The 24,673-nt window shown below is 41.0% G+C and overlaps 1 protein-coding gene across 2 annotated transcripts in view; it reads left to right on the forward strand.

The window, feature by feature from the left end:
* ELMOD1 (ELMO domain containing 1) overlaps positions 1 to 24,673 on the forward strand; it is a 90,236-nt gene that overhangs the window by 18,561 nt on the left and 47,002 nt on the right. The window contains exon 2 of one of the 2 annotated variants that reach the window (XM_030199376.1): positions 3,500 to 3,579. In XM_030199376.1, the coding sequence (XP_030055236.1) occupies positions 3,560 to 3,579 (20 nt within the window). In that variant the 5' untranslated portion in view covers positions 3,500 to 3,559. Of the gene's footprint in view, positions 1 to 3,499; positions 3,580 to 17,482; positions 17,556 to 24,673 lie in introns of those variants that run through there. The other variant, XM_030199377.1, reaches the window with a different exon arrangement.

Here is a 24,673-nt window from a genome sequence, read left to right on the forward strand (position 1 = left end):
GAAAACGCCCTTCTTTTTTCCATTATCGGCCGAGCACGCACATCTCTGCTCAGCCGATAACCACGCCTCAGTCCCGCCTTCACCATACCTCCGACACGCCCCCGTCAACTTTATGCGTTCCCGCGACGGAGTGCAGTTGGAAACGCCCAAAATTGGCTTTCGATTATACCGATTTGGGCACCCACAAGAGAAAGACGTCCATCTCCCGATTTAGGTCGGAATTTGGGCGTTTTTCTCTTTCGAAAATAAGCCTCTATGCCATACTTGTACTGTTATTTGAATATTTTTACAGTTGTAATTGTCTATTGCTTATATTTGACTTATTCTTGCTGTGCATCACCTTGAGTGAATTCCTTCAAAAAGACGGTAAATAAATCCTAATAAAATAAATATGAGATCATTAAGTATGCGGCGCCAATGCACAAAGCAAATATATGGCCTTTACTGCTCGGTTACAGTGTGAATTTTTTCACAAGGTTCAGGGCTGGTGTAGCATGACTTTACCTCCCTGCTGGTTAGATTCTCTCTACTGGACACTACCGACTCTCCTTCTCTGTTAAAAAAAAAAAAAAAAGTAAATTCCCTGGAGTCTAGGGCCCCACCCCACCCCAGCATCTAGGGCCCCATCCAAAGCAATACTTTATTTTTTTAAATTCCTGGTGTCTAGTGCACTCCCCACCCATCATTATCCCTCCATCCCCTGGACTAAAAAAAGAAAAGCCAATCTCCTTGGTGTCTAGTGGCACCCTTCCCTCCCACTCCCACCCCCACCTGACCTGTCTTCCAATTTGAAGAGAAAAAAAAATAATTGGTATCCATTGGGACCCCCCCCCCCCCCACTTGACCCTCATAGACCCTAGTGATGCCCACTCACTCCTGCCTCTGGCGCTGTCATTCTCAAAATGGCAGCATCCTGACCCTGCCTGGGGCATCCCAGTTGAGAAATTTTGGCTTCAAAATCCCATCAACATACCAGGATCATCTTATCTATAGATCATTCTTATCAGTGCCATAGCACTCTAGCTATTGTTAGCTTAATGGAATTACAGTAGATGGGTTCTGGCTGTGCTGAAATTACTTGAGATGATATAGCCACTGCTGTGTATGTCCCTGGTGCAGGAAGAACCCTTAATTCAGGTGATCTAGTACAGTGTTCAAATTAAAGAGGAGATTTGGAGGAGGTGTGCAAGTGAGACTGGGGAGTGATTGTTTAAAATCTGTTAATGTTCTGGCTGGTTGAAAGTTTGTGCTGAGAATGTACACTGAGAGGAGGGCATGCCTACAGGAAAGTGTGTATGACAATTATCAGGAGACTGGGAGATAGCTAAAAGCCATTTGACTGGCTGATGGATCAAGCAATAGGTTCAAAGAGGAATTTTAGCTGACATGGTTGGTGTGGAAAGAGTGATTGCTTTTCTTTTTTTGGTAAAAGAAAAACAGGATGTGTGTGGGTGCTGAGAAAAACTGATTCCCGAATAAAACATTCTCCTTGAACAGGATGGATAAGTGATTGTGAAAATATTTTTGTAGAACATTTTGCTTTAGTGAACGTGCCAAAGTTTAGAGTGGGAGAGTGGTGAATAAAACTGAATTGAAGACTTATCAGTGAGAGATAAATCTGTAATCCTCACATACTGAAATCTGATAATTTAGCTGCTGTCTTCTAAGTCAGTTCTGACTGTTGTTGAAATCTTTGAAGCTATGGGTATGGGAAGTTTGGGAAAGGCTGGGGAGATGCTGGAGGGGAGGGAGAGAGAGAGCAATATTGGACCCAGAGGTGGAGGGGAGGGAGGGAGAGAGAGAGGGAGCAATATGGGATGCAGTCTCAACTTATACATAGGTCACAGCATTTTTGGCCATTTTAGTCCTAAAATTATCCTCCACTTGTACACAAGTATATACTGTAAATCCTTTAGCTTTTACTAAAGATTTCCTTTGAAAATAAATGTAAACTGTGTGGATAAAAATTACCTCCAGAGTTTATATTTAGGACATGTTTTAAATGTTGTCCCCATTATTGTTAGAGTAACTGTTTTGCATCATTTTATAAATCTTGTTCATAAAACTTCCTGGTCATCTTTTCTTCAAACTGAGGAGCCCTAAACCCTTCAGCCTTTTTCCATAAGGGATCAGTTCCATCCCCTTCATCATCTGTGTTGTGGATAGGGTGGGGTTACCAGAGAGACTGGAGTCATGGTAAGGACAAGATGGAGAGACTAAAGAAGGGGGAGACTGATGGAACAGAGGCCAAGGTGATGGCTGTGCCTAAGGGGATTGCGTCTTTAATAAACCTAGCAGGGAGGTGCTGGCACGTTGCTGACAGCATACCATGGCTGTGTGCTTTTGATAATGCTGTCTGATGGCACATTAAAGCCCTGATTTAGTAAGTTTTCTTTCCCCATATAGACAGAATGGGAATGCACTAGTAAATTGGAACCTAAAAGAGCTACAGCAGACCTCATAGGGTGACTACGCTAGATAGGGACAAAGGTGATAAGACATTAGAGAGTTCTCAGCTGCTGACTTTGGGTTACCCTCTACAGTAGACAGGGCCACTCTTAGGCAGGGGCGACAGGGGTGGTTGCACAAAGCCTCGCACTCCTAGGGGCCCCACATCTCTGGCACATCTGTCCTCCTGTCTCAGAACACCTCCCTGCTCCGTACCTTAATGTGCATCCACATTTTAGTAGAGAGCATCAGGCAGTGGCAGCGATTTTCATATCCTGTCAGCTGCTGAGCCCAGAGCCTCCCCGCTGCTGTGTCCTGCCCCCTTTTGATGTAACTTCCTGCTTCCGCAAGGGGGGATGCAGCAGTGAGGAGGCTCTGGGCTCGGCAGCTGACAAGATATGAAAATTGCTGCTGCTGCTGTCTGCCGCTTGCTACTGAAATGTGGTGGATGCATATCAAGGTATGGGGTGAGGTGGGGTTCCGAGAGCTCTAAATCTCCTTTTAAACTGATAAATTATGGCTTATGGTGGTAGGCATGGGTGGGTGCAGGCAGGGGGGCTGACGCGGGCGCCCGCTGAACTGGGTTGGACAGGGCCCCACAATTTGCTAAGACCAGCCCTGACAGTACAGTCAAAGCAGCTTTGTCAAGAAAGTAGAATTTTTTTCCATGGCCATTATTTTAAAAACATATCCACATGTAAATAGTGGCATTTATATTTGTATATTGCATACATGTATAAATACTGATTTCAGAAAGCCACTATTTAGAGGTGGAGATCCATACCACCCAGATTTCAAGAGGGTACTGGAAGAGCCTGCTCTAAAATATTGCCGGAATTGAGCACATTCTGGCCTGGATAGCTCAATTCCAATATCTACATTCTGTGTAACATGGGGCACTACGTATATAATTTTGGGCAAAAAAACAATATATTGCTTTTGTTGGCATATAATCAAGAAATGATAAACTTGATGCTGGTGTTAATTTATCCCAAAATGTTAAGATAATATATTTTTCTTAATGACTTAGGTATCAAATTTATTTCCACAGCTTCTTCTGTGAAAGAAAATTCATCATTGATTTACTGAGAGTTAAAAATCACAAACAATTATGATGAAGCACTTCATGAGGTAAATGTTTTATAATTTTGAAGATATTATTTATGTGGGTTGAAAAGAATATCAGCAATAACTTACACAGAGAACAGACTTTTTAAATTTCCTTCTCAAACTTGTGCTTAACATATCTAAATTTGTGAGCCTAAAAGCATTATGAATGTTGTGACCGTAGTGTTTTGAAGGTTCCAACTGTAATTCCTTTGTGTTAGTATCCAGTTCTTAAATAATTTTCAGTTTCCTCATCAACTTAGATTTACAGATAGCAGAAAGCATATTAACAGTGACTTCTCATGATTATCTTTCATTATATGACTTTTATATGCATTTTTCAAAATTAGACAATCAGATTCTCCTTATATAATCATGTCTTTAAATGAATATTATAGAGCATTCTTAAACATAGCAATTTAACGCACACAATTTTAAAAACTGAGGGGCCTTTTTACTAAGGCACGTAGGCGCCTACGTACCTACAACGTGCGTCAAACTAGAACTGCAGCCCGGCTACTGCATGCCCTGGGAAGTAATCCTAATTTTTACATGCATCCAATACATGCGGCAGAAAATATTTTTTATTTTCTACCACATGGCTCTAACCGGGCAGTAATCCGCAGTGTGTGTGTGCTGACGACTACTGCCTGGTTAATGCATGAGACTTTACCGCTAAGTCAATGGGTGGCAGTAAGGTGTCAGGCCCAAAATGGACATGTACCAATTTTTATTTTGCCGCACATCCATTTTTAGCCCCCAAAAAGGCCTTTTTTGTAGGTTTGCAGAAAAATGGACCTGCACGCGTCCAATATACATGCCTACACCAGTGCAGGCAATTTTTCGGCATGCCTTAGTAAAAGGGCCCCTGAAAATACATGGGTCATTATTCAGCAATGCCAATTAGAGGATTTTTAAAACACTGGCCATGACATTAAAAAAAATATCTATATTCAGTGCTTCTATCTGGATAATCAGTGATAATGAATGTACATGTAGATTGGTGACAGCTATATATACAGGGGCAATATTCTCTAATATGGAGGTAATTGTATAAACCTTTTTCGCACATAAAGGGCTAGATTCTGTATATGGCGCCTGAAAAATCCGTGTGGTAATAAAACACGTCTAGGCGTATTCTATAAAGTATGCCTAAATTTTATAGTATGGGCTTAAATTTCCACAGAGTGTATTGAATAACGCCAAGCGCTTCTCCACATGACCAGATTTGGTCACATCCATTTAGGCCATGGTTTACTTATCATAAATCCTGACGCCTAAATTAGGTGCAGAGCAGGTGTATTCTATAATAAAGCGCATAGATTTTTGAAACGCCCATGACCCGCCCATTCCACACCCATAACCATGCCCTCTTTTCAACTGTGTGACTTGGAATTTATGCACACCACGTTACAGAATACTCTTAGCGAGTTCTGCACTTAAATTGTAATTAATGCCAATTAGTGCTGATAATTGCTTGTTAGCAGCGCTGATTAGCTAGTTAACCAATTAAGTTACACGCATTGTTATAGAATATACTTTGATTTCCACTCAGAAATTAAGGCACGATATATAGAGTCCTGGGGTAAGTGGGTAATTATATAAGTGGATGCCTCCTTATAGGTACCCCAGTGCCATGCAGTGAGAGCCTATTTTATTATGGCATCAGGTCACCCAGATTCCATTACAGAATACTAGTGTAACCTGGTAGACTTGGTATAACTCCCAGTGCTCAAATGCAGAAAGGATGCATGTAACTTATAGTATTCTGTAAGCAATGCTCCACTGAATAAAGTTTGTTAATAAAGCCCAGCCACTACCGGTTTCTGTAAATACATACGTAAACAAGGGAAACCTCAAACCTCCCAGTGGGGGAATTCAAGTTGAATAATTAGGAGGCCAATCCTATCATTGGTTTCAAATTCGAAGGAAAAAATGAATCAATAGAAAAAACTGTCTGCTGTGAGGGAAAAATGATTAATTCCAAAAATCTCCCAAAGTTATTTAATACAGAAAACCAGAGTGACTGTGTTTTAAAACCTCAAACAAAAGTTCTAATGTGCACTTATCCCCATACAAAAATTCAATATCCAAAATGTAAAAAATCAGCAGTCTGCTATCATTTTGAAAATGCTACTTGGCTGCTCAAAAGGAGCCCGGGACTCTTCTGCTTTCCGGTTCTGTATCAATACATTTTTCCTCAGGACTGTTTCCTATACTGCTCTGTTCACATTCAAAAACAGCAGTGCACTGCTGACCCGATATAATTTCTCTCCTGTCTTCAACAAGAGCGCCTTGTTTCGGTGCTGAGACCACATTTGTATACATAAGTACATAAATATTGCCATACTGGGAAAGACCAAAGGTTCATCAAGCCCAGCATCCTGTTTCCAACAGTGGCCAATCCAGGTCACAAATACCTGGCAAGAGCCCAAAAAAGTACAAAACATTTTATACTGCTTATCCCAGAAATAGTGGATTTTCGCCAAGTCCATTTAATAATGGTCTATGGACTTTTCCTTTAGTAAGCCATCCAAACCTTTTTAAAACTCTACTAAGTTAACCGCCTTTACCACATTCTCCAGAAACGAATTCCAGAGTTTAATTCCATGTTGAGTGAAGAAAAATCTTCTCCGATTCGTTTTAAATTTACTACATTGTAGCTTCATCGCATGCCCCCTAGTCCTAGTATTTTTGGAAAGCGTAAACAGATGCTTCACATCTACCCGTTCCATTCCACTCATTATTTTATAGACCTCTATCATATCTCCCCTCAGCCGCCTTTTCTCCAAGCTGAAGAGCCCTAGCCGCTTAAGCCTTTCCTCATAGGGAAGTCGTCCCATCCCCTTTATCATTTTCGTCGCCATTCTCTGCACCTTTTCTAATTCCACAATATCTTTTTTGAGCTGTGGCGACCAGAATTGAACACAATATTCGAGGTGTGGTCGCACCATGGAGCGATACAAAGGCATTATAATATTTTCATTTTTGTTTTCCATTCCTTTCCTAATAATACCTAACATCCTATTTGCTTTCTTAGTCGCTGCAGCATACTGAGCAGAAGGTTTCAACGTATCATCAACAACAACACCTAGATCCCTTTCTTGGTCTATGACTCCTAACGTGGAACCTTGTATGACGTAGCTATAATTCGGGTTCCTCTTTCCCACATGCATCACTTTGCACTTGCTCACATTAAACGTCATCTGCCATTTAGACGCCCAGTCTCGTAAGGTCCTCTTGTAATTTTTCACAATCCTCCTATGATTTAACGACTTTGAATAACTTTGTGTTATCAACAAATGTAATTACCTCACTAGTTACTCCCAACTCTAGGCCATTTATAAATATGTTAAAAAGCAGCGGTCCCAGCACAGACCCGTGGGGAACCCCACTAACTACCCTTCTCCATTGAGAATACTGACCATTTAACCGTACTCTCTGTTTTCTATCTTTTAACCAGTTTTTAATCCACAGTAGAATACTACCTCCTATCCCCTGACTCTCCAATTTCCTCTGGAGTCTTTCATGAGGTACTTTGTCAAACGCCTTCTGGAAATCCAGATATACAATATCAACCGGCTCACCTTTATCCACATGTTTGTTCACCCCTTCAAAGAAATGTAATAGATTGGTGAGGCAAGATTTCCCTTCACTAAATCCATGTTGACTTTGTCTCATTAATCCATGCTTTTGAATATGCTCTAATTTTGTTCTTAATAATAGTATAACATTTTGCCCGGCACTGACGGCAGACTCACCAGTCTATAATTTCCAGGTTCTCCTCTGGAACCTTTTTTAAAAATCAGAGTTACATTGGCCACCCTCCAATCTTCCAGTACCACACTCGATTTTAAGGATAAATTACATATTACTAACAATAGCTCCGCAAGCTCATTTTTCAGTTCTAGCAGTACTCTGGGATGAATACCATCTGGTCCAGGAGATTTGCTACTGTTCAGTTTGTAGAACTGCCCCATTACATCCTCCGGGTTTAGAGAGAATTCAGTAAGTTTCTCCGACTCGTCAGCTTCGAATACCATTTCCGGCACTGGTATCCCACCCAAATCTTCCTCGGTGAAGACCGAAGCAAAGAATTCATTTAATCTCTCCGCTACAGCTTTGTCTTCCCTGATCGCTCCTTTTACTCCTCAGTCATCTAGCGGTCCAACCGATTCTTTTTCTGGCTTCCTGCTTTTAACATACCTAAAAAAAAAAAAATTACTATCAGGCATATTTTCAAAGCACTTTGGGAGGCTAAGTTCCATAGGTTTCTATGGAACTTTGGGAGGCTAAGTGCTTTGAATATGAGCTTGTATGTGTTTTTGCCTCCAACGCAGTCTTTTTTTCGAAGTCCCTCTTAGCCTTCCTTATCAGCGCTTTGCATTTGACTTGACATTCCTTATTCTGTTTCTTATTATCTTCAGTCGGTTCCTTCTTCCATTTTCTGAAGGATTTTCTTTTAGCTCTAATAGCTTCCTTCACCTCACTTTTTAACTACGCCAACTGTCGTTTGGTCTTCTGTCCTCCTTTTTTAATATGCAGAATATATTTGGCCTGGGCTTCCAGGATGGTGCTTTTGAACAGTATCCATGCCTGATGTAAATTTTTGACCCTCGCAGCCGCTCCTCTAAGTTTTTTTTCACCGTTCTTCTCATTTTATCATAGTCTCCTTTTTTAAAGTTAAACGCTAACGTATTTGATTTCCTATGTATACTTACTTCAAAGCTAATATCAAATCCGATCATATTATGATCACTGTTATTAAGCGGCCCCAGCACCATTACCTCCCGCACCAGATCATGCGCTCCACTAAGAACTAGGTCCAGAATTTTTCCTTCTCTCGTCGGCTCCTGTACCAGCTGCTCCATAAAGCTGTCCTTGATTTCATCAAGAAATTTTACCTCCCTAGCGTGCCCCAATGTTACATTTACCCAGTCAATATCGGGATAATTGAAATCACCCATTATTATTGTGTTGCCTAGTTTGTTTGCGTCCCTAATTTCCTTTAACATTTCTGCATCCGTCTGTTCATCCTGGCCAGGCGGACGGTAGTACACTCCTATCACTATCCTTTTCCCCTTTACACAAGGAATTTCAATCCACAGTGATTCCAAGAAGTGTTTTGTTTCCTGCAGAATTTTCAATCTATTTGATTCAAGGCTCTCGTTAATATACAATGCTACCCCTCCACCAATTCGATCCACCATATCACTATGATATAATTTCTACCCCGGTATGACAGTGTCCCACTGGTTATCCTCCTTCCACCAGGTCTCAGAGATGCCTATTATATCTAATTTTTCATTTAGTGCAATATATTCTAACTCTCCCATCTTATTTCTTAGGCTCCTGGCATTCGCATATAGACATTTCAAACTATGTTTGTTGTTCCTATTTACATCATGCTTAGTACTTGACAGTATTAATTTGGTACCACGAGACAAGCGCTAGGAATCAGGTGCCATTTTATCTTTGATATATTTGCTTTTTCTTTCCTATCTGTTCGCTTACCTATTGATTATATGTAGTTCATTTATTTTCCTTCTTTATTAATATTGTAAACTGCTTTGATTGTCTTGTCATAAAGGTAGTATATCAAATACATAATAAACATAAACATTTTGGAGGCAGCGCCAACGGGTAGCAGCAGAGAGGGCCCACTGCTACCCTGAAGGCCATATTAACCCTGCAGACCCTTGGGTAGGAAAGGGAGGTTTCGGGGTGGGTAGGGAAGGGGACAGAGTTTGTCTGCAGTGGGGAGGGCAGGGTTTGTCAGCACCCAGACGTCTCCCTCCTACCAGCTTTATACATAGCCATAAGAGTTGTATAACCTCTATGAACTAATTTGTATTGTGCTAGTCTTATATATAACGTTATGGATATACTTTGCATGCACTCTCCCTAAGGATCTCCTCAACTATTGATGTCATTCTGGTGTATAGGGTAAGGACATTCATACGAGACAAGGGTGACTACAAAAAGGGATCCATCTATCCCTTCTCTAAAGCTAGACTTTATGTCCCTAAGATAAGCACTGTCCAAGAGCCTACTACCCAACAAGTTATTCCACCAACTAGGGAAATATCCCCATTGAACAAAGCAGGAAACACATTAGAAGTGAATCGGGAGATCTTTATAGATCACCTCTCAACAGCCCAATTGAGTCACGAATTCAACCAGAGCAACCTGATAGAACATCTACACGATCCTTATCTGTCCAGAATGCCGCCCATACATACCAGCAAACAGAGGACAACGCCAAGAAAGTTGGAGGTAAATATTTCAGTTTTCAATTTGTCAAATACATCTCTCAATCCAATAGAGACATCGGTTTTACAGAAGGGCCTTTTGTTTGTCCCCACAGCGACATATAATGCCTTCCAAACACGTGTTGTTCTTTTTAATTCTCGATAAAACTTCAAATCATTCGTTGTTTTTAAAACAGCCTATCAGTATAAATACTTCAGTAGTAAAAAGAACTTCCACCTGGGTTCCATCAGGCCCCACAGATCCCCTTATTCAAACATTCAATTCTTGTGTGGAACAGGACCTTTTGAAGATTGAAACAAAGAAGAGACCCCGTTATTACAACTTCACCAAAGAAGAGAGGTACGCCATGCACAGTCTTGTTAAGAACACCCAGATTGTGATCAAACCGGCCGACAAGGGCAGTGGAATAGTCATACTCAACCGCTCTGAATATGTAGCTGAGATAGAGAAACAAATCAATGACAGAAATTATTATGCCCCTTTATCCTCTGATCCCACAATAGATTTACAAAAAGACATTATTTCCATTGTAGAATTTGCATCCAAAGCTGGATATATCACCCAAAAAGAGACCAACTTCCTTCTCACTAAAGATCCTATTATTCCCACAATCTATGTGCTACCAAAGATCCATAAATTTCTCACTCACCCTCCAGGCAGGTCTATTATATTAGGAAATTGATCTATTCTTGAGCCTTTATCGATTTTTGTGGACTTTTTTCTAAGACCTTACATTCCTAAAATATCTTCATATGTTCAAGGTTCAACACATATGATCAATTTGCTACAAAAATTCGATGATGATCTAGACAATACCCTGATGGTCACCTTAGACATTGACTCACTATACATGAATATTCCGCAATTTGAAGCCCTTCAGATTATAGAAGAAACACTAAGGGATTGTACTACTCATAAGTGCATCCCCAATAGGTTCATTCTTACGCTTGCAGGCATGGCACTTAGCAACAATTAGTTTTGCTTTTAAAATAATTTTTATCAGCAAATCAAAGGTACGGCCATGGGCGCCAGCATGGCTCCCGATATAGCAAACCTGTATGTTGCACATTTTGAGAAAACATTTTTAGAAGAGCATCCTTTCAAGCAACGAGTCCTCTTCTGTAAGAGATATATTGATGATATATTTCTCATTTGGAAAGGAGATGCAACATCATTAAATGAGTTTTTTGTCTGACTCAATACTAAGGATACCAATCTCCATTTTAAGATACAGTACCATGAAAAAGAAATCAGTTTTTTTGATCTGCTTATTCATAAAGACACATATCATTTTTCAACCACCCTTTTTAGGAAACCAACTGATCGCAATGCATTCCTTCATTATACCAGCTACCAACATCACACTTTGAAAAAGAATTTACCACTTTGTCAGTTTTTACGTTTAAAAAGGATTTGCACGGATTTTGAAGACTTCACCAACCAATCTAAAATAATGGCTCATAGGATTCCAAAACAGGGGTTATCCCATGAAACATGTAAAAGAAGGATACGCTAGAGCTGCAGTTGAAGGCAGAGATCAATTACTATCCTCCAGGCTGAGAAACAAACACTAGATATTGTGTGTACATTAAAATTTTCTCATTTAGCAAGACACATAAGAAGCTCTATTAGGCATCATTGGCACATCTTGTAAAAACACAAATGTTTTAAGAAGAAGCGCTTAGTGGTGGCTTACTCCTGTGAAAAGAACTTGAAAGAGATTCTAGTTCCCTCATGTTTACCAGAGGCCACATCTGAAAACACAAGAGACATTTTTTCAGGACATACGAGATGTGGCAAGTGCAGTGTGTGTGAACATGCTCTGGAAATTACACATTTCTCAAATCCCAGTACTGGAAAAGAATACAGATTATAACATGATTCCGATGGCACCACTTCCAATGTTATCTATGTCATTCTCTGTCCATGTTCCCGTGCCTATGTAGGCAAAACCAAGAGGTCTATAAAGACATGAATCATTGAACATCGTAGCTGACTGAAGCAAAGTGTTGAATCTTCCTCTTTGGTTTTACATTGGAAGGAAACAGGACATTCTATATCTGACAAATCTTTTTGTCTTCAAAGTCCTCAGAAGCAATTGGCATAGAAATATCACAGATAACATGTTATTACGGGAAGAGCAAAGATTGATTTTCAATTACAATTCTTTAGGTTTGAACGTAGATATTGAATATAAACACTTTTTGTAATCTTACCTTTGCTGCTTTATCCATAATGTCTCGACTTTCTGTAATGGCTAGGTATTACATTACCACCTTTCTTACACTTTATCTAGAGTATTTATGATACAAAGATATATTTGTTCAGATAGCCCTACAACTTTCTGTGCGTTATATAAATAAACTACCACAACTCAGACCACCACTAATTGCATTTACATTCACTCTTATCATTGGTCTGTCCGTAGCTAATAGTATTACCAGAGTACATTTTTGTTCCTTTTTTCAGGATATGTACTTTTTTGTTTGTTTGTTTTTATTTGTGCCCCGCGCTTTCCCACTCATGGCAGGCTCAATGCGGCTTACATGGGGCAATGGAGAGTTAAGTGACTTGCCCAGAGTCACAAAGAGCTGCCTGTGCCGGGAATTGAACTCAGTTCCTCAGGACCAAAGTCCACCACCCTAACCACTAGGCCACTCCTCCATTTCAGTTTATCATCATGGTCTCAACCCTCCCTTTGTTTTTGTTTAGCTCCCCTTTTATCTTTTATTTTTATTTTTTGCATATTCATATGAATGTTAACACATACTTCTGTTTCACAACCTACATATACACTCACTATACCGTCATAACATACACACATAAGTGCCTTAACTTATTGTTATAAGGTTTTTAACCTGGGTGTCTGCAAGTTTTTTTACCCTTAGATTGACAGTCTCTCAATCTTTTATGTTTTGCATATATTTAACTTATGGGCTCATTTTTGAAACAGAAGGGCGCCCATCTTTTGACACAAATCGGGAGATGGGCGTCCTTCTCCCAGGGTCGCCCAAATCAGCATAATCAAAAGCTGATTTTGGGCGCCCTCAACTGCTTTCCGTCGCGGGGACGACCAAAGTTCCCGGGGGCATGTCGGAAGCATAGCGAAGGCGGGACTGGGGCGTTCTTAACACATGGGCGTCCTCGGCCGATAATGGAAAAAAGAAGGGCGTCCCTGATGAGCACTTGGCCGACTTTATTTGGCCAATTTTTTCTTGCGACCAAGCCTCAAAAGGTGCCTGAACTGACCAGATGACCACCGGAGGGAATTGGGGATGACCTCCCCTTATTCCCCCAGTGGTCACTAACCCCCTCCCACCCTAAAAAAACCTTTAAAAATATTTTGTGCCAGCTTCTATGCCAGCCTCAAATGTCATACCCAGCTCCCTGACAGCAGTATGCAGGTCCCTGGAGCAGTTTAGTGGCTACTGCAGTGAACTTCAGGCAGGCGGACGCAGGCCCATCCCCCCTATATGTTACACTTGTGGTGGTAAATGTGAGCCCTCCAAAACCCACCAGAAACCCACTGTACCTACATGTAGGTGCCCCCCTTCACTCCTTAGGGCTATGGTAGTGTTGTATAGTTGTGGGGTTTGGGGGGCTCAGCACCCAAGGTAAAGGAGCTATGCACCTGGGAGCAATTTATGAAGTCTACTGCAGTGCACCCTAGGGTGCCCGGTTGGTGTCCTGGCATGTGAGGGGGACCAGTGCACTACGAATCCTGGCTCCTCCCATGACCAAAGGGCTTGAATAGTTGTTTCTGAGATGGGCATCCTCGGTTTCCATTATGGCCAAAAACCGGGGACGACCATCTCTAAGGACGACCATCTCTAAGGTTGTCCTAAATGTGGAGATTTGGGCGTCCCTGACCATATTATCGAAACGAAAGAGGGACGCCCATCTTGTTTCGATAATATGGGTTTCCATGCCCCTTCGCTGGGACGTCCTGCGAGGACGTCCTCAGGAAAACTTGGGCACCCCATTCGATTATGTCCCTCTTATTGCTATAAGGTTTTTAACTTGTGCATCTACAGGTTTTTTCACCCTTAGATTAACAGTCTCTCGATCTTTTATGATTTGCATATATTTACACATATGGCATCTTTACTTGTGTATTCATTTGTAAGTTTTTGATGGAAACCATATTCCAACATAGCAAGGTATTTTTTCATTTTTGTCTTTTTTTCAACACTTTTTTGTCAACTTTTGTTGACGAGACCCATTAAATATGTATATTATTTCCTCCATGCCCCCTTTTTTTGAACTCAGATGTTTCTAGTATGTTTGAATAAGTGCCCATGCATCAAAGTACACATACTTTCAGTTGAAACCCTTATTTATCAAATCTTTGTTACACGATGGACTGATAATTCAGTGATCTTTTTAAGAACTCGCATATACTTTGCATATATTTTATGCTTGCCTTTGTTACAAAAATCTTTTTAAGAGCGACAATACAACCTTTTGGTTTAGCAACCTTAATGTTCTTAAGACCATGCAGGGTATTTATATTGTGTATCTGTACTTAACTCTTCCTTTTTTTACATAACTTTTTTTGCACAATCCTGTCCCTTTATTCAAATACCCCAGTACATTTACATAAGTGTTTATTTACCTACATATAGATGTTGCAACATACACTGCTTATCTAGTTAAGATTTTCTGACACACTTCTACCTTTCTGATACTCGGATATGTTTTTACTGCTCATTCTCACAACCGTATGATAATGTTCCAGGATATCTATATACAAACATGCGCGGAAGTGTTATTGAGCTTTTGGCACACTTTTAAACATTTAAATAACAGACGTAACAGGGACCCCCTCTTGATACTTCACAGAGACCTCTACTGGCAGTCCATGAAGATTTTGTTTTCTCTCATTCTGGTAAGTCCCCATTTTTCGATACATATTCTTTTTCTTCATAATGCAATATACATTCTTTTAAAAGCACTTTCCAAAAATACTGCATATAGTTCTACTTAATATCAATTTATAAGTTCATCGGCACTCCCCATCACCTAGGAGATTATCAGCATTCGGACGAATTTGATATTATTTTCTCCCTTTGTTTTATTAGTGTTTCGTGTGTCCTGCCCCTTCTTTCTTTTCTTCTTTTTTCCCTCAAAAAGGTACGGCAATAGCCCTTTTATTTACAGAGTTTTTTACATTAGCATCAAAAACAGGTTTTCTTATATATCATATAGTTTTTTTAACAACGTTATATATAAAATGTCCACTAAACGATACTTTACAGCTTTTTACCGGAGGGTAACCCTTTTCCTTATAGCTCTTTCAGATAATAGTTTTTTCAGATATCAGATGTTTTCGGCATTACGTTCAAGCACATGCCCGTCACTCAACTTCTTTCCTTTTAAGTTATCCCCCTGTTTGTCAGCTATGTGTGTTTTCCTTTTGCAGGGTTATGTTTGATACCCCGTTTGTGTACAAAGTTTTGATAAGGAAATTTCTTATCCACATTGACATTATAATCGACATCATAAGGTTAGCACATTCTAATCCTCACTAGCACCTTTTTATGTAAAAATCCTTTTTAATACATACTTTACATACATGTGTATGTCATTAGCGCTAATTATATGTTTTGTGCCTATGTTTTTTATTATAATTTATATGGTACATATATTCTATGTATTGAACATAATTCCACCATGTTTTTATGGTTGTTGCTTTCTGATGTTCACCATATGTTTTGTAGTTTTTTATATGTATTCTCTATTACTCCAACTTGTTTTTTTATGGCTGTTACTTTTTGATGTTCATCATATGTTTTGTAGACTCCTGAAACACGGCTGCTGTGCCGAGTCAAATTTGATGTTTTTGCAGTAAACCCTTTAATCCATCTAAATGTTTCCTTCGTTGTTTGAGAAGAGCCATCTCCCCCTACTCCTTTTGTGGCTTCCATTGCGATACGTAGTGAACCAGTGCACCTCCACCTCTTCTGTGGTTTTTCCTCTTTCTTCTGGGGTTAGGGTGTCCCATGAGTCTTCCCCAAGTTCACGTCTGTATCTTGCAACCAATGACTTTCCTGTAATCACTTTAAACAGAAATCTCTCTATCCATGCATTCCAAAGAACACTTCATATCCCCTGCTGTCAGCCTATCACCTTTAGCCACATTATTAAAACACTAAAGCCACTGTTGAAAAAATGAACTCTACCGCCCATTTGGGGCATAAACATTGTAAAGAAGATCTTATCTTAGTCTGTTTGTCCAGTTAATCAAACCACCCATATCCTTTCTTATATCATACATAATTTGAAAAGTTCCTGTTATTGACCAAAATTGCTACTTCTTTGTTTATGGAATTGTAAGAGAAGCAAGAGACTTGTTCATACCTACCCAATTTCAGTTTCTGGTATTCTTCCCATGTGAGGTGGGTTTCATGGAGTCCGGGCCTGGGGAATTTCCCCCCAGCGCCCCCTCTTGGCAGTCCTGAGTAGGCCCAATATTCAGCCCATAGTGGTAAGCGGCTTGTAAGATGCTCACAGCTGCAAGCAGAGTTAACCCCAGATATTCAGTGCTGGGGCACATCCGGCCTCCAGCATTGAATATCTGGGTTATTGCGGTAACTCATCCCAGAAGTTAATCGGTCACCGACTGATATTCAGACTGGTACTTGATTAACTCTGCGGATAAAGTTAGGACAGTGTTTTTGGCTGTCCTAACTTAACCACTTAGCCAGTTAGGAGACTGAATATCGCTGCTAACCAGCTAGTTAAGGCTCTGTCCAGACTCTGTCCCTGGACCGTCCCTAACCTAGGGGTCCTTTTACAAAGCGTCAGTGAAAAGTGGCCTGCGGTAATGTGGGTGCGTCTTTTAGGCGTGTGCTGGGCCACTTTTTACCGCATCTGGGAAAAAGGCTATTTTTTAATGGGCCAGAAAATGGGCCTGCACTAATATTAAAACTAGTGTGAGCCTATTTATGGCCTGAGCCCTTACCACCACCCATTGACCTAGCGATAAGGGCTCACACGCTATCCATGCAGAAACTGTCACTCGCCAACGTGGGCGCTGCCGGTTATCTCTGGGAACGCTCCCAGCAGTAAAAAATAGAAAATTATTTTCTACTGTGGGATTCAGCGTGCGCCAAAATCAGAAGTACCGCCAGGCGCACGCTCTACCCTGGCAATAGTGCCAATTGGGTTCACGCTACCCGAGTGTTAGCCCGCTTGTGCCTTTGTAAGAGGGCCCCTTAATCAATTAGGGAATGGCTGGTTAGAGTCGATGTTCAGGAACACTATTCAGTTAAGTGCCACTGAATATCAGTGGCTGGCCAGCTCAGTGGGGCTTAACCGGGCAAGAGCCTCCTTTGACTATTGATCCCAATCTTTTTGACATATAGAGGTGTATTTTCAAAGCACCTAGACTTACAAAGTTACATAATAACCTATGGAACTTTGTTAGTCTAAGTGCTTTGAAAATGAGCCCTATTATCTTCTAAATTGCTTTAATTTTGTAGTGAATGAGTTTTTTTGCTAGTGCTTCTTTTTTAAGTGTTGGCATTAGTTAAATGCCCGTTAACATTAGTTAAAGGCTAACATGTTTTATTAATAGTGTGCTTTATTACAGGGTTTCTGCGAGAAAGAATTCATTGTTTTAAAAATGTTTACAATGAAAGTGATTCAGGATAACAGTCATACCATTTTCGTTGCAAAAGAAGATCTCTGACACAAGGTTAAAATGGAGTAGTATATCGTTACAGGTATCAAAACAAGATTTTTTTTATCAAAATAGGATAATCTAATTATATAATAGGGGGACAATTCTATAATGTAAGTGCTAACATATGCACTAGAATACTAGCGTATAGGCATGCATGCATGCACGTAAGCACCTATATGCCAGCATGCAGCCTAAGCACTGTTCTACAAATGCCTGTTTAATTTACATAGCTGGTATTTGAAAGAGGGGCATACAAAGAGGCGGAGCAGTGGCATAACTACAGGTGGGCCTGGGTGGGCACAGGCCCACCCATTCCTGGCTGAGGCCCACCCAGTGGCAGCACCCCATATCAACATCTCTCCTCCTCCATGGTGTCCCGGCATCTGCCCGCAATCGCTGAACCACATCCCTCCCTGGTGTACCTTACAGGTGTCTCCGACACCTGCAGTGATTCAATTATTGCTGCCTGTGCTGGCCCTGCAGGCTTCCATCAGCCGGGTCCCGCATTCCTGTCTGGCGGGACCCGGCTGATGGAAGCCTGCAGGGCCAGCACAGGCAGCAATAATTGAATCACTGCAGGTGTCGGAGACACCTGTAAGGTACACCAGGGAGGGACGGAGTTCAGCGATTGCGGGCAGATGCCGGGACACCATGGAGGAGGAGAGATGTTGATGTGGGGTAGATGAAAAAATCTCAATATTTTTTTTATATCCGGGGGGAGGGGGCTGTGGAGTGCCATGCCGTGCTGTGGAATGGTCCATCTAAGTTAGCTCTGGGCCCATCTAAAATACTGGGTCTGGCTACGCCGCTGAGGCGGAGTATGGTCGGGAAATAGGTAGGGCTCCCACTTGGGCATCTAAATGGCTAGTGTGCTCATGCCTAAATGTTACCAAAAAAGAGGCCCAGCGCTAATACAATTTTTTTTCTTAATTCTTTATTACAAAGCAGCTCATAAATGTAATAGACTGACCTAATAGACTGACCGACAAGGCCATGTTTTGCATCAGGGACAGTCCTAAAACAATTCAAACATTTAAAATCTTACAAAATCACCAGCTCTCAATTTCCCAAATCATAAAGCCCAGAGGCTTGGAAATCTCTACTGCCATGGCTTTGGGAATTGAGAGTTGGTGATTTTGTAAGATTTTAAATGTTTGTATTGTTTTAGGACCGTCCCTGCTGTAGTTGCGAAACATAACCTTGTCAGTCAGTCTGTTACATTTATGAGCTGATTTATGATAAAGAATTAAGAAGAAAAAATTGCATTAGCGCTGGATCTCTTTTTTGGAGATGTTTGCTGAGCCCCCACATTGAGATCACGTCTGCTATTTTGAAATCAACATGCCTAAATCTTAGGCATTTTAATACTCAGCTATTCTAGTATTGTATAAAGGAAAGTAGACACCTACATTCCTTTTCAGAAGTGGTTCCTACCATTGGTCGGCTGCGCACCCCCCCCCCAGGTGCAGCACCCCCCAGTGTAGCACCCCCCGGCACATCACCTCTCCAACACCCCGACGCATCACCTCCAAATCCCTTCCCCCCGGTGCATTGCTCTTACCTCCTGGGTGATGCAGGGAGCACCGCACCGCTCTCGGTACGCCACTGGTTGCTACCGTGCACTTTCCAGATGCCTAATTCCGGGCGCCCTATTATATAATTGCCCCCTAGATCTTTCATTAGTTGTTATTATATTTTCTAAAGTTCTTAAACATGGGCCAATATTCAGACCATGGGTGCAGCCCGGCTAACTCACAAGAGCAGCGATAAGACTGGATATTCAATGCCAGGCCGTTTTCCAGTGATCGGCATTGAATATCCGGTTTATTTGTGGCTGATTTAAAGCCAACATTCAGCGCTGGCTGGTTAAGCTGGTTAAGCTTAAAGCCGCTAAACGCTGACCAGGAATATTCAGTGGGAGATAATCAGCTATCTCCCGCTGAATATTTGTGGATAGCCAGTTACGTACTATTCAATCAGTCAGGAGCCATTCCTGGCCAGTTAAATAGTGCTGAATATCGGGGGGGGGGGGGGGGGGGGGGGAGGGAGGGAGTAACTTCATTTTATTTCCTAATCTGTTCCTGAGAGAATTCTGCTACCCCTGACCCCCTCCCCCCAAAAATATTATGCACACAATGGGATCAATATTCAAAGTGCTTTAACTGGCCAGGAGAGGCTCCTGCTTTAGCTATGTTGTGGGTGGAGTTGGCACATTGGCGGTTAAGTGCTGATATTCAACTTATAACTAGATAAGCTAACTGGACAAATTGGACCAGTTTCACTGATCTGGTTAAGGGGTGAATATTGGCCCTTAACTGGATGTGCCAGCCATCCACATATATCCGGATATTTAACACCGGTGCCCGGACATGGCCTGGTATTGAATATCAGGGCTTAAAGCCCACAGCAGTTAAAAAAATTGCTGACCTCTGCCAGCTGAATATTTACCCCAATATGTTTAAATTTTACATATTTTATAAAATTAACACAATCTATTCACTGTTGTTGAGTAATTTAAATTAAAATGTAGAAAGAAGTTATTACAAAGACACAGTATTTCCCTAGGAATATTCCCTCTTGCCAATTTATCCTCTCCACCTTCATATCCAAATCAGGCACTCCCTCCCTACCACCTCCAGCAGCCTCTCTCCCGTCTCCTCTGTTTTTTCCTCCGTCCACCATCCTTGCTTTCTTCTGACTTCTCCCCCAACCAGCTTGTCACTTTTCTTTTCATTTTTTTAAATTAATTATTGATTTTGCAAAACAAATACAAGTATACACTTGCATAGGAAAAGAGTAAAGAAATCAAATACACAATAATCATTTTAAACAGTTAATTAGACAAGCAAACTCTCCTACTAGTCCACAATTTAAAGGGCGACCAAATCATAAGAAATTATTAACAAACAAAGGGCCCAGTTTATTAAAGTGCGTTAGGGTTTTTAGCCCGCCTATACTTAGCGCGTGCTCTAACCATGTAGGCTCCTATAGGGATATTATAGGCATGTACATGGTTAACGCACGTTAAAAATGTTAACTTGCCTATAACACTGCTTAGTAAACAGGGCCCCAAGGTAAGAAAAAAAAAGGAAATAAATATACTCCATCTCAATAATACCTGAGCTCACTGACCCTCAGTTTGAGGGTCAGCTATAGACCTCTGGAGACCTGGAGAAGCTGCAGTAACTTTATTTACCAAAAACATAGACAGTTCCTAGAGCTCAAGTAAAGCATAAATCATACCTTCTGTTTTGATCAAATATTTGCATAGGAAGCAGAGAAAGAAAACACCACTCAATTGCAGAACTCTAGGACTTCTTCCGTCTCTTTTGATAGATTTTGAAATATCTAGGATATGCGTACTTGAGAGTTCATATAGGTACAATCCTAGGACCCTGTTTACTAAGCCATGCTAAGGGCGTGCTAGTGTTTTTAGCAAACACTAATGATTAACACGTGCTAAATGCGATGGAAAAACCAGATGCCCACAATTTTCTCTTTCTGCAGAAAACAACTTCAGTTTTACCATATCCACCTATATGTGGGTTCAATAGGTATTTTGTGTTTTTGGGGCACTCGCACTTTACACCATCAGGCTTATTTTCGAAAGAGAAGGGCGCCCATCTTCCGACACAAATCGGGAGATGGGCGTCCTTCTCTCAGGGTCGCCCAAATCGGCATAATCGAAAGCCGATTTTGGGCGTCCTCAACTGTTTTCCGTTGCGGGGGCGTCAGCACAGTAGCGAAGGCGGCACTGGGGTGTGATTAAGAGATGGGCGTCCTCGGCTGATAATGGAAAAAAGAAGGGCGTCCATGACGAGCACTTGGCTGACTTTACTTGGTCCATTTTTTCTTGCGACCAAGCCAAATGGTGCCTGAACTGACCAGATGACCACCTTTATCTCTTCAATGATCATCTGATCAATTTTGGCACCTTTTTGCCATTTAGTTATTATTCACACAGATCTAGCCAAAAAGTTCTAATTTTTTTGCCCTGGACATTTTTACAATGCTCTATTATCACAGAAAAACATCCAAATCATAAGCCCACCCTAGTCCTACCCAAAACACACCTCCAACATGCCCCTTTGAGATGTAGACAAACTGCATAGAAAATTGTCTTTAAAATGAGTTTTGAAAATAGCAATTGGGAGATTTTTGTGAAAAAAAACCCATCTGCCATTTTCCCCTGGATTCTATGAAGCGTTCTTAGAGATCCGCACTGAATTTGGCGTGGATTCTGTAACAATGTGTGTAACTTAATTGCTTTAACAAGTTAATCAGCATTGATAACAGCTCTTAAGCAACAATAAGCACTAATTGGCACTGATTAGAATTTACGCATACAACTCGCTAAGAGTATTCTGTAGCGAAGTGCACCAAACCTCTAACACGTGTAGACAAAAGGGGGTGTGGTTATGGGTGGGGAAATGGGCATTTTGTGGGCATTCCTAAATTTACACATGTAGTTATAGAATATGGCCCAGTGCGCATAAATGTATAGGGATTTATGCCACATTTTCATTGGTGTAAATACATATGCATAGTTATTGGCACTGAGATATCAACTAAGCATATTCATCACAGCACAATAAAGTAATCCCAACTTCACGATGTCAATGACTTTAAGCTACCAATCTTAAATAGCCTGAAAATCCTTGAGGTCGAGCTAGACAATCACCTGCTTTTGGACCATCAAGTGAAGATTGTCACAAAGAGAATGATTTTTGCAATGTGGCAGCTGAAGCATATCAGAAATTGCCTACCTAGAGATTTCTTCCGCACGCTCGTTCACTGGCTGGTCCTTTCTCACCTGGACTACTGTAGCAGGATATATGCTGGTTGTCATGACTATTTACTTCGGAAACTCCAGACAGCCCAGAACATGGCTGCTCGATTAATACTAGGCAAATTGCGCTTTGCCCGTGCACAACCATTGCATTTCGACCTGCACTGGCTCCCAGTCAAAGATCGCATCGTCTTCAAAGTCTGCTCTTTAACATACAAGATCATATATGGAGAGGCCCCTGAATACATGCTCGACCTAATTGATCTGCCTCCAAGAAATGCTTTGTCAACATCGGGCAACTTTCTCTGTCTTCACTATCCCAGCTGCAGAAAAGTCAGATACAAACATATGTTTGCTTCGTCTTTCCCTTATACCAGTGCTAAGACTTGGAATGAACTGCCGAGGCAATTAAAAGGGATATTAGACCACCAATTATTTAAGAAGTTCTTAAAGACATTCCTATTTGTGAAAGCCTATTCCTTAACGAACCCCTCCATTGACTCTCCCGTTGTAGTTTGAAGTGGGACTGTATCCCAAATGCACTTGTTGGACTGTTTTTCATTCCCATGTCTTTCCTGTGAATTCAACCTCACTCACTCTGTCATCCTATGTCTCTACCTTTCTTTCATTGTAATTTTTCTTGAGTTACTGTACGCCACATTGTGCCTGCGCTACTAGGAAAATGTGGGATAGAAATGCACTAAAATAAATAAATATAAGCGGTTCTGATTATAGAATATGCTTTTCAGTGCCAATTTTTTAGGCACCATATGTAGAATTTCCTCCTTTGAGCCATTTTTTGGATGTTTTTCTGTTTCAGGACCCCTGAGTGAAGAAATATTTTCTCCAGTTTGTTTGAAATTTAACGTGCATCATCCTGGCATGTGTGTTATGTAACTTTAGCTCATTTATGCAAAATTACCCCAATATACTTGTAGATGCTTCTGAGGGACTGGAGAAAAAACCCAAGGGGATAGAGAAGGAAAGGGGAGATGCTGAAACCGTGGCTGAGTAGGGAAGGCTGGTAGGTTTGCGTATAGATTGCAGTCCCCCATCCCCGACTTTTGACCTTGAAAATGGTCAAAGACTTTGTAATATAAGTGAGTATATAAAGTCTTTAGATTATGTGCATAAGGAATAGGTTATTTAGCTGGAAAGAGCTCCAGTAATTTTTTTTTGTTTGTTATGTGTTTTTCAAAATTAATTTTAATTTGTAACTTAGGGGTCCTTTTACCAAGCTATGCTAAAAGGACCCCTGCAGTAGCGTCAGTGCATAGGTTTGCCATGCGCCGAGGCCCCCTTTTACCACAGTGGGTAAAAGAATATATTTTTTTAACAGAAATTCCGTGCGGTAAGTTAAGCATTTGCCATTCGGCCATTTCCTAGGGGATCCTTTACCGCCTCCTATTTAGGAAGCAGTAAGGGCTCCCATTCTAACCCAGTTGTAAAAAATAAAATTATTTTTTGAACGCCGGAAATGGCATGCGGCATGCACCGGCATTACCGCTAAGCTCCAGTGGTAGAGCCGATTTGCCACACGCCATTGCTGCAGTAGCCCTACCACGGCTTTGTAAAAGGGCCCCCTAGTTTTTTCTGTGGCTATAGTGTGGGATATAAATGTTAAATTAAATCTGTGCTGCTTTTTTATTTATTTATTTTTTTTACAGTTGTCAATTACGTGTTTTGGGAATTTACAGAGACTATTGGGTGGTATTTGCATTCTATAGACCAGTAAAGTTTAGTCTTTTGGTTTTGTAATTTAAATTTATATGTAATTTGTTTATAAATTGTGTCCCAGCTTTTCTAATTCCTTTTGAAAGCAGCAGCTATGAATTAATGGGATTTAGGGTTTTGTACTAATGTACTATTATTATTATAATTTTATTTTTGAAGTTATATAGTGATGTATGATTTTTTTTTACATTTTAATAAACAGTAATAATTGTGTTTACATTTTATGTGTGATATGTATTTTTATATATGTTGTAAACTATTCTGGGCAGTTCCTAGGATATATAGATTTCCTTGTCATCAGCAGCGGATGAATCTAGAGACTTGTGGATTATGCCCACACATAAAGATAGAGAACACTGAACTCTGTCATATAGAACGGTATGCTCCTCAGTTACTCAGTATGTTCTCTATCTCCAGCAGGCAGTGGACGATCTTTCACAAGCTCCTGGTCTCATCCTGAGCCATTGCTCCTGTTCTGGCTGGGCTGGTTCAGTTGAGCTGGGGGTGATTAGGCTTCTGGAGTGCCTTCTCTAGGGTACACCTGGTGGTGCCAGATCCTCCCCACCCCCTGCCACCCCCTCCCACTACGCTCTTCTTCCTCACAAAAAAAGAGAGAGAGAGAGAGAGAGAAAACC

This window comes from Microcaecilia unicolor, chromosome 4 (assembly GCF_901765095.1).
Source record: "Microcaecilia unicolor chromosome 4, aMicUni1.1, whole genome shotgun sequence".
NCBI lineage: Eukaryota > Metazoa > Chordata > Amphibia > Gymnophiona > Siphonopidae > Microcaecilia > Microcaecilia unicolor.